General features: G+C 30.7%; 3 protein-coding genes across 3 annotated transcripts; all 3 read left to right on the forward strand.

Annotated features, from left to right (window-relative positions):
* The first annotated feature begins 865 nt into the window (after positions 1-865).
* LOC125846322 (delta(24)-sterol reductase-like) lies at positions 866-4,093 on the forward strand. Its single transcript, XM_049525719.1, has 4 exons — positions 866-981; positions 1,909-3,025; positions 3,182-3,344; positions 3,471-4,093. The coding sequence occupies exons 2-4, from the start codon at positions 1,932-1,934 to the stop codon at positions 3,924-3,926; spliced, it is 1,713 nt and encodes a 570-aa protein (XP_049381676.1). The 5' UTR covers positions 866-981; positions 1,909-1,931; the 3' UTR covers positions 3,927-4,093.
* Positions 4,094-5,386: 1,293 nt separating this feature from the next.
* LOC125848648 (uncharacterized) lies at positions 5,387-5,973 on the forward strand. Its single transcript, XM_049528559.1, has one exon. It carries the CDS (start codon positions 5,424-5,426, stop codon positions 5,640-5,642), a length of 219 nt encoding a protein of 72 aa, XP_049384516.1. The 5' UTR covers positions 5,387-5,423; the 3' UTR covers positions 5,643-5,973.
* A 993-nt stretch (positions 5,974-6,966) lies between these two features.
* LOC125847292 (exopolygalacturonase-like) lies at positions 6,967-9,532 on the forward strand. Its single transcript, XM_049526943.1, has 4 exons — positions 6,967-7,107; positions 7,418-7,708; positions 8,182-8,697; positions 9,308-9,532. The coding sequence occupies exons 1-4, from the start codon at positions 6,967-6,969 to the stop codon at positions 9,530-9,532; spliced, it is 1,173 nt and encodes a 390-aa protein (XP_049382900.1).
* Positions 9,533-11,445: the final 1,913 nt, after the last annotated feature.

Raw genomic sequence — 11,445 nt, forward strand, 5'->3', positions numbered from 1 at the left:
TTAGTGCAAAACCAATTTTTCATGTTTATTTTAATTGTTTCTGTAATATTATTTACTTATAAGAATAATGATATTCATTATATAATAGTAAATCATCCGTAAAATTATCTCTTTCTACTAGACATATTAAACTACAGTGTAATAATATTTTGTGGAAAATATATAATATATAAGTTAAATATATAATAAGTGTTTTTAAATATGAATATCTAAAATCCATGATATTTGAATAATGTCCATAAATAATGATTTATGATTATCACTTCACGATGAATGCCCATTATCGTTTAATTTAATTAACAAATATATTGCTTCTTTTTTATATTCAAAATCATTAAACTAATTATTTTTCATACTTTTCTTCAAAAATAACATCTAAATAGTACCTCACTATAATAATTATGTAATTTTCAAATGATATTATCTCTATAATGACATTTAACGGTATATAAAGAACTATTAACGACTCTTCAAACGTGGAATAAAAAATGTAAAATTGTAGTGATACTTTTGTACATTTTCTGACAATTATAGTTAAAGTAGTGTGGGGTCATTTGATTGGTAGGCTAAAATGGTGGGCTAAAGATATTAATCTCACTTATAAAATGATTTTGGTTTTTTTATATTCATGATTGATTTGTTTCATCATTTAAATATAGATATGGTCTATATGGGAAGAGAGAAATATTGAAAACATCTCTAAATTTATCGAGAATTTAGAGAAAGTATTTATGTTGCCAGATCAAAGATATATTATTTTAAGACGATCAATAATTTAGGAATTAAACTAATAATTTACGCCTAATTTACGAGTGTATTTGGTATCATTTTTTGTCAATGTCCTCCCCTACCAACTAAATGACATGTTTTTCCGTAAATACCCCTATTGTTGTAACTTGTAAGTTCTCTATAAAGCACACTTTCATCCATTACTAAACCATCTCTCATTTTGGGGAGTACACTCTGCAATCAAATTATCAGGTACTCATTTTTCATCTCTTCTCAATTATTTCTCAGTATGATTATTATTTTGTTAAATTCAAGCTAATTTTATAGCTATTTATTCATGAAAAATCATAATTAGTGTTAAGAATTTGGTTTTTTGTACAATGCATGACATATTTAGTGTTAAGAATTGTTGTGGAATGAGTTACTAATTTTGAAGTGAAGAAGCATAATCTTATTTTGGTAATGCTGCAATTAGAAGCATATATTAGTAATTTTGTTAGTTTTGCATGTCAACAAAAATTGTCATTAGTTACTCTGTTTTCGTTTGCTACTGTTCTTCCCTAAACTTGAATAAATTATTGAGAAAGCCGAATGGATTATTTCTTTTTTTCTTCATTTTTTTGTTTTTTGTTTTTTGTTTTTTGGTTGTGAATGGATGATATATTTTTGAAAGAGGATTGTAAGGCTGAGGATATAAAAAAGAAGAGTTGAAATTATATTTCTAATTAAAATGACCATGGAGGTCAACTAGTCAAAAAGTTAGATGATTTTTGGAAGACAACTTAGATTAGTGACGTTTAACGGTGAATTAGTATAAGTTGAGTGACCATTCAGATATTCGATTCAATATTTAGTTAATTTTACCTTTACATCAGTTGATTTTACAATGATAAATTAGTAGCAAGAAAATGGACAGTCAATGGTTATATATTGTGCATAATTTCCAACTTTTTGTTTCAAGATTATACTGAAGTTGGCGTTTTTCTCCAAATGCTTGTTACATCATGTTGCTAATCTGACTTTGAATAGCATTATGTTTTTGGAAGAGCTTCTGTGTTGTTTATTTCAATAGCATTGAGTTTCTTATATGAAAAGTAGTGCTCAATTGCTATATGTGATTGATGACAAGTAGTACATTTCTTGGCTGTGGTTCATAACTTGGATTCGTCGTTGTAACAGTTATACGTCCTCGAGTTTCCAAGATGTCGGATGCTAAGGCCCCCGCGGCCACCGTTCACCCTAGGAGGAAGATCCAGTTGGTGGACTTTCTTCTTTCGTTCCGATGGATCATTGTTATCTTTTTTGTCCTTCCATTCTCGTTCTTGTATTACTTCTCTATATATCTAGGGGATTTGAAGTCTGAGAAGAAATCTTACAAGCAACGCCAGATGGAACACGATGAGAATGTTAAAGAGGTTGTGAAGCGCCTTGGACAGAGGAATGCAGAAAAGGATGGTCTTGTCTGCACGGCCAGGCCTCCTTGGGTTGTTGTTGGAATGAGAAACGTAGACTATAAACGTGCTCGTCATTTTGAAGTTGATCTTTCTAAGTTTAGAAATATACTTGATATTGACACGGAACGTATGGTTGCCAAAGTTGAGCCTCTTGTCAATATGGGCCAAATGTCAAGGGTCACTATTCCAATGAATCTTTCCCTTGCAGTTCTTGCTGAGCTTGATGATCTTACCGTTGGTGGTTTGATCAATGGGTTCGGGGTCGAAGGAAGTTCTCACATCTTTGGATTGTTCTCTGACACTGTTGTAGCACTTGAGGTTGTTCTAGCTGATGGAAAGGTTGTTAGAGCTACAAAGGACAACGAATATTCTGATCTTTTCTATGCTATTCCGTGGTCTCAAGGGACATTGGGGCTTCTTGTTTCAGCTGAAATCAAGCTTATACCAGTTGATCAATACGTAAAACTTACCTACAAACCTGTAAGGGGTAATCTTAAAGAGCTTGCACAGGCTTATGCGGATTCTTTTGCACCTAAAGATGGAGATCAGGACAATCCTTCTAAAGTTCCAGAGATGGTAGAAGGCATGATTTATGGTCCAACGGAAGGTGTTATGATGACCGGTATGTATGCTTCGAAGAAAGAAGCCAAACGAAGGGGTAATGTAATCAACAATTATGGTTGGTGGTTCAAACCATGGTTTTACCAACACGCTCAAACCGCACTGAAAAGAGGGGAATTTGTGGAGTACATCCCAACTAGGGACTACTACCACAGGCACACGAGATCATTGTATTGGGAAGGGAAACTAATTCTTCCATTTGGTGATCAGTTCTGGTTTAGGTTCCTCTTAGGATGGCTCATGCCACCAAAGATTGCTCTGCTCANAGGGGAGTTTGTGGAGTACATTCCAACTAGGGACTACTACCACAGGCACACGAGGTCGTTGTATTGGGAAGGGAAACTAATTCTTCCATTTGGTGATCAGTTCTGGTTTAGGTTCCTCTTAGGATGGCTCATGCCACCAAAGATTGCTCTGCTCAAAGCCACCCAAAGTGAGGCTATTAGAAACTATTACCATGACCATCATGTCATTCAGGATCTGCTTGTTCCTCTTTACAAGGTCGGCGATTGTCTCGAGTGGGTTCACCGCGAGATGGAGGTAAAACTCTTATACCCCTCCATTCAAAATTTGTTTATCTTACTTCCTTTTTTGGTTTTTGACAACTTTTAACGGAGGAAGTATTTGATTTATGTTCAAGATATAATTTGAATTGAATTTGTTTAGGTATATCCCATTTGGCTCTGCCCACACAGAATTTACAAGCTGCCTGTGAGACCTATGATCTACCCTGAACCAGGATTTGAGAAACACAAAAGGCAGGGTGACACCGAATATGCACAAATGTACACTGATGTTGGTGTGTACTATGTTCCGGGAGCAGTGCTGAGGGGTGAGCCATTTGATGGTTCAGAGAAATGCCGCCAACTTGAGCTTTGGTTGATAGAAAACCATGGATTTCAGGCTCAATACGCGGTGACTGAGCTGACAGAGAAGAATTTCTGGAGGATGTTTGATAACAGTCTGTACGAGCAATGCAGAAGGAAGTACAAAGCTATCGGAACGTTCATGAGTGTGTACTATAAATCGAAGAAAGGAAGGAAGACAGAGAAGGAAGTGCAGGAAGCTGAGCAAGAGAAAGCTGAACAAGAGACTCCTGAAGCTGATGAACCTGCAAATTGATTTCTCAGACTTTTTATTATGATCATCCATCTGTTTAGTTGTTTCTAGTTTGAATTTTCATTTTAAATAACCAGCTACATTGAAGAACTATTACTAGTAAGCTCTGCTTGTCTGTTCCAAATTCAAATAAATAATACTCCATCGTTAGTGCAGTTCAAAACTCTCAAGTTTCATTTCCTTTTTTCCAGACATTTCTGCCTGACCATCAAGATGAAATTTGAAAAAAAAAATTAAAATGCATTTTTTTTTTTTTAAGTTGTGCTCAATCATAAATTCAAATTATGGTATTTTTCAAAATTTTATGGCTAAACAATTTAATTTCGAAAAAAAGTAATTTATATTCATAGTCAAATGGACCTAACTCAACCAAAGACGACAACATAACATGGATAAATAATGATTTATAAGAAATAAGGTATATATTAGTTTTGTGTACTGGTACAATTTTTTTAGCCTATGTTTGCATTAGTTATACACACTTTATTGTATATTAACTTGTGTATTGCTAATATATGAAAATTAATGGTATTAGTAATACAATAGGATTTAATGCCTTAGCATGATTAAAAACTCAATTGCCTTTTAAAATATTTTTTATATCTTTTTCGCTATATTTGTGGAGGGTATCTTTATAAATAAATATATTTTTTTGAAATTTATGTAATGCATTCTATTTTAATACACAAAATCAAAAAATGCATAACAAATATTTTCTGCATATTAATACAGATACTACTAATACATTCTATTTAATATTATTCTTATACACACTATCAAATGACCACCAAATAAGACTCTTAACTAGGGATGACAATGAGGCGATGCGGGGCGGGGGAGGGTTAAGCTTAAGCCGCAAATTTTTTAATCCGCCCCACCTCGCATAACCATTTTTTTCATTTTCAACCCACCCCCATAGTTTTTTTAATATTTTTTTTCTAGTTAAGTTTGATACTAAAAAAAAAATTCATAAAAAAAAAATTCATTATTCATTAAGTTATATTAATTTAATAGATAATGACTTAGAAATTTATTTTTAGAGGTCAATTAGGAAACATGTAAAAAATTGAATTATTTTTTATTGAACCATTTTCATTTACTATCTTAATATTTTAGTAGTTTTTTTAAAAATATTTTAATAAATAATGTTCTATCACATTATAACATGTAAAAAATTAAAATTAAGTTTGAACTCACATATAATCCCATATATCCACACCCCACAACCCGCCCACCCTATTAAAAAACCCACTTCAACCAAACCCAACATCCCTCCCACCCCATTTACATCCCTACCCTTAACCAACCAATCAAGCATATATTCCATGTTCTTTTCAGAATTAAACAAAAAAAAAGTAACCGTTAGAAAAGTAGAACGTTATGCCTAACGTTACAATCCAATTAAATCCCCTACCTATAAAAATTGAGCATCTACACATATTCTCTATATACTCCATTAAAAGCTAAGAAATTAGAACATTAGAATAAAAAGAGAGAGAGATGGGTATGGTTGTTGTTATTTCTCTTCCATTTATACTCTTCACAATTCTTATTGGATTTGGATGTTTTTTCTTTGGAAGAGCTAAAGGTAGACAAGATTTAAAAACCAATCCCCAAGTCTTTGGGGTACCCACCCCACCACCTGGTACTTATGTTACTGCTCCTCCTTTTTCTTCAACTCATAATTTCAAACAACAAGACAATACTTCAAATGTGTAAAAGTTCAACACATTCTACTTGTGGAGAGATGAAAAGTGTGAATCATATTTTTTATTTCAGTATTGTTACCTCATAAGGTAAAAGTAAGGTTCATGTATATTCTATACTATCCCAAATTTCATTTGTGAGAGTCAGTGAAATTATACTGAATATGTTGTTGTTATTATTATTGTTGTTGAAGTTGTAGTACTAATTGGTGATTAAAGTATGTTTTGATCATATTGGTAATGAAATTGTATCAATTGAGTGCGAACTAATTCGCTTGTTTATCTGTAGGTAAATTTGCCTCCTTCTTGTATTACTTTATCTGACATAATTTGGAATACCAAATGTCAAATTGAGTGAATTTGAATAGAGAATCTTCAATTTTTAATTTTTTTTATTATTTATGTATTTATATATATTTCCTCAATCTCATTTGAATTTTTTTTTCATTTAACCCTCCAAACGCTAATAATGTTACAAAAAGTCGTATCTTCTACTTATTTCATTCATCTCTTCAAACAAAATACCAAAATGGTAAAAATAAAATAAAATCAATTAACCTTGAATCTTGGCGTAATGTTTTGCAAATTAATATTTTGTCTATTTATTATTATTATTTTTTATAAAAAAAAAACTGATTTAATCAATTATAGGATTCTTATTAAAAAAATTTAAAAGAAGAAAAAAGGCAAAAGCAATCTCTATCATATACTTCAACAGTATACCATATTTTTGGTTTATTGGAAATTATATACTCCATATCTCCTATAAATAATGGAATATATGTTAAGCAATTGTGATGATAAAAATCTATTATCTAGTGTAAAAATATCAACATGGTATTTACAAGTAGTATATTTGTGATTAAATAAATGATTTAGGATTGTAATAATATAAGAACTATCTTTATACCCATAGATTATTTTGCCTAATTCAGTGATTAAGAATTATAAGAAAAGCAACTCAACATAGTAAATCTCAAAGGATACGTTTATCTTATTAAGGGCGGTTGACATGGTGTATACGAATAATAATACTGAATATGAATATTTGTTATACTAATTATAGGTAAGGTTATATACTAAGTAAGTATAATGTAAAAATCGTTAAGTTGATCCATATAACTTAATAACATATTTATAAAGTGGAAAGTGAGATGCCTCGTTAAAATTTGATTGATCTTCACGTTAAAATTGGGATTTGATTTGTTTCATTTCCATTTTCGACTATAAAAATTTGACTAAATAAATACTCCAATAAATCACTTTTAATTGCCCAACTTAAAATTATCATTTTCCACAAGTATTGAAGGAAAACACAAAATCAAACAATACAAGAAATGACTTCTTCCCATTTTTTCTTTCATTCCCTTTCTTTATTGATAATAATAAATAAGGTTTCTCAAGTTCATGCTATTGGTTCAGTGTTTAATGTTCAAGATTTTGGTGCTAGTCCTGATGGGAAGACTGATAGTAGTCAGGTAAAATCACAATAGTCGAAATTAGTAATCTAGAAAATACGATAGACAGAATGCTATAACATGTTACAATACACTAATAATGTATACAGTGATAGAGTTACCCTTGTCCAAAATAGTTATCGATGCATTTTTGGTGGATAATTACAGTGCGTAGATAAATAACTTCTTTCAATGTATATGTCTCTTCACTTTTTACCCTTTCTGGTTAATATACATAGAATATACACTCATTATACACATGTTATACATATATTATACATCTGCCGATTATCGTAATCATGATTCTCAAAGTCTTTTTGTTTCTTTGAAGGCATTTTTGAAGACATGGAACCAAACATGTCAAAACAATGGAGGAGGCACAATCCTTATTCCAACAGGAACTTTTTTGTTGAATACATTAACATTTAATGGGCCATGCAAAGGCCCAATCTTTTTTAACATTAATGGACTTTTGAAAGCTCCTTTGGGTAAATGCAAAGATGACTATTGGATATTATTTCAACATATTGATGGGCTGACTATTAATGGAGAAGGTTCTTTAGATGGTCAAGGCCCATCTGCATGGTCCTTATATAACGCCAACGGCCCAAATCCTCCTTCGGTAAAAAAATATTTTATTGCATATCAAATATTTTCTTCCCTTTTAATTGTTTATTATCTTAGTAAATACACAAGGAAATCATAACTAAAAAAAATTTAAAATGGAAGAAAAAGATAGCCTTATGTGTAAATGTACCCTTCAGCTATCTAGGTTATCAAAATGACTGAAGTATACGCTATATATATACTCTGGTTGTATATTTGTATATACATATATACTATATAGTATATACACAATGTATGTATATTATGTATATAAAGTATATACTACCTTTTTATTATATACATATTTTATAAATTAGAAACATAGGCAATTTTCATTGCAAATCAATTTAAATTTTGTGCAATAAAATATGATTTTTTCACTCCATTTCCATCGAACCAACTCACGGAGAAAACATATAGTGGTAAACAGATTTTCACTTACGTATTGAATTTTTTTATTATGGACTAACAACATTTTGTTTTTAACAGTCTATAAAATTCAACGGCATGAGCAATGCTTTAATACAAGGCATAACATCAATCAACAGCAAGTTCTTCCACTTCCAAATTAATAAAAGTAAAGGAGTTCATTTTCAGAACCTGAGCATAACAGCACCGGACGAAAGCCCAAATACTGACGGGATTCATATAGGCGACTCCAACGATATAATTATTAACAAAGTAAATATTTCAACAGGAGATGATTGTGTTTCTATTGGGCCTGGTACTTCTAATGTTCACATTTCTGAGGTTAATTGTGGGCCTGGACATGGCATTAGCATTGGAAGTTTAGGAAAATACCAAAATGAAGGTGATGTGAATGGAGTTATTGTGACAAATTGTAATATTGGGAAAACTCAAAATGGACTAAGGATAAAGAGTTGGGCACCTTCACCTCCTAGCAAAGTTTTCAATGTCACTTTTGATAATATTAAAATGAATTATGTTGAAAATCCTATCATCATTGATCAACATTATTGTCCTCACTCATCTTGTAAAAATCAGGTACGTAATTTATGTGACAGGTTTTTCTTTTTCAATTTTATTGAAATCATTATTTTATTCTTATTGAGAAGATTTATTGCCACATACATATTTACATTACAAATTTTAAAAATAGTTTCTCTCTCTCTTGTATCATGTAGTCAAATATTGCCTACATAAATTAGACGAAGGGAGTACAATTTTGATCTTTCTTAATTCAGAGATCAATAAATAACTTTCAATAACAATGATGTTTTTTTTTAAAAAAAAACAATTTTTCATGTTGTTATATTATATATTCTGTCTAGTTAGATCTCAAAATGAACACTTTTTGAGCATCACATACCAAAAAGGACCCTCTCTAAAAACACAGACAGAAATGGACACTTTGCCAACAAGTGAACGAACTGTCCCAAATAATGTTAATTCTCTGTTTGTCCTACTTCAAAATAAAATACAAATATTTTAAGATAGTTCACCCATCTATGTACAAACGGCCTTGTTATAACAATCAAATGATGTGTACAAACGACTTTGTTATAGAAAGATTTGAAAATATATGAATTTTAACATTTATTGTTTGTAAAATGCATTTTTTTAGCTTGTATATTAATTATATATTTATGTACAGGGTGATTCACAAGTGCAGATTTCAGATGTAAAATTCATAAATATAAAAGGAATTTCAGCTTCAAAAGAGGGAGTAGTGCTTGATTGTAGCAAAAGTGTACCATGTCAAGGGATTGAGCTAAGGGGTTTGGAATTAACTTTGAATGGCCAACAGACCACTACTGCAACTTGTTCAAATGCAAATATGAAATTTTTTGGACCACAAACTCCTTCTGAATGTACTTGATTATTCTTATACCAATTTAGAGGTTGATAGATAAGTAAGAATTGAGAGAGGGTGAATCGGATTTAGTCTGGTTCCAATTTGAGTATCGGACACATTAAAATCTAGGAAATAGGAGTAGTGTATTTTGGTTTCTAAGTGAATCAATAAACCCTTTTAATTAATAGTTACAATGTCAAAAGAAATGAAATATGATTTGACCTTTGGTAACTTCTTGGTGTCTCTTAATTGTCCTTTTACTTGAAGTAGCTTGTGATTTTTGTTTCTATTTTTGATTTAATGTATATACATCGTCAACATAAAAATTATGAACCTATATAAAATTAAAGAATATATGTATGTATAGATAAGCCTCATTAACATGTGGTATTTGTAATGTGATTTGTTGGTGTAAAAATTACTTACACGATGTATATAATATAATATATATATACTCATTAAAATATGGAGTATTCTTCTAATGCATTACTTCAAAGAACAAACTGGACAACACTTCATATTCTTTATCAGCATCCTTTGGATATATGAATTTTTTTTCAAAATAGTGATCACAACTATATATAATCATTAAGTCAATTTATTCTCCATGTGTAAAAAGATATTATTCTTTGATTGTTTATATACTCTATAGTCTATACTTTGTGTTATTCAAAAGCACTTATTCTTAGCAGGCTTTGATCATAAGTTTTAAATATTTTTTTATTTTTTTTACTTTTTTCTTAAATTTATGAGGTTAGAGTTGATGATGAAGTTATGTTCGGTGATATTTTTTTGCAAAATAAGAGAAGAGAACACTTTTCGGACTTGAAATTGAAGATGGAGTTGGAAAACAAGATATAAACAATTTTTCAAATTTGAAATTCAACTCTAAAGCTGGATCTAAATTTTTTTATAATCAAACACTAATTTTGAAATATAAAGTAAGAAAATACTATGAAAAAAATGAAAAATACTCATGACCAAACGAGTTCTTACTAATTTTTTTTTTTGTATTCCACTCAGTGTTTGATATCCATATTAGAACCCGACTAAATTTGTATTCGCACTGGAAAGCCCCACACGGGGTACAACGCTTCCTAACAAAAGCGACTCCGTACAAAAAAGACTCAAACCCAAGACCTTTTGATTAAGGATGAAGTAGTTGTTATTTATTCTTAAGAGGCCTTCAAAGTGCTAAAAGTAACTACTTCCCTAGGTTTAGGTTGACTTTGTTGATATTAACATTCAATTAATCAACTAAGTAACTTAGGAGATCTCAAGTAATATAGGAGTTTGAAAAGTGAGTTATTATTATAATTATAATAATTACTATATAATATATAAGCATAGTAACTATTATGAATTCAATGATGTTTAACATCCTTTTGTCACGAGAGTCTCGTGTGAGAGGAATTGAAGGGATTGGCGTTTTGTGTTGTGCCCTACATCTTCAACTTGTTCATACCTCCAAGAGTTGCCGTTTTCGAGTTTGAAAAAAATAATAGACACATCAATTTTCTCGAATTGACACGACAGAGTTGCTCAAGTGCTAAACATATTTCACCTTCAATTTTAAGATTGTTAGTTTGAGTCACGACTCATGAATAAAGCAAAGAAACTTATAGAGAAGATGAGTAAGAAAATTATTTTAGAACTTAATTCTATTCATATCATAAATATACAAGAAACGAAATCTTCATTGTTCTCTAAATAATGCTTGAGACTTGAGAGTATGACGTTTTGCACACCCTTAATGTGTGTTTTTTAATTTGTGATTTTCACTTTATCCTACCTTTTTAATTTTATTTTTATGATTTGTATCCCAGATCTTCAATTTTTTGTAAAACAATATAAAGCTACTATTTTTGTAAACTTGTCGATCCATTTTGAGCAACTATGGATGAGGAAAGGAGCTTTCGATCTTTTCTATGTGGCTA

The sequence above is a fragment of the Solanum stenotomum genome, chromosome 12 (genome assembly GCF_019186545.1).
Source record: "Solanum stenotomum isolate F172 chromosome 12, ASM1918654v1, whole genome shotgun sequence".
NCBI classification, from domain to species: domain Eukaryota; kingdom Viridiplantae; phylum Streptophyta; class Magnoliopsida; order Solanales; family Solanaceae; genus Solanum; species Solanum stenotomum.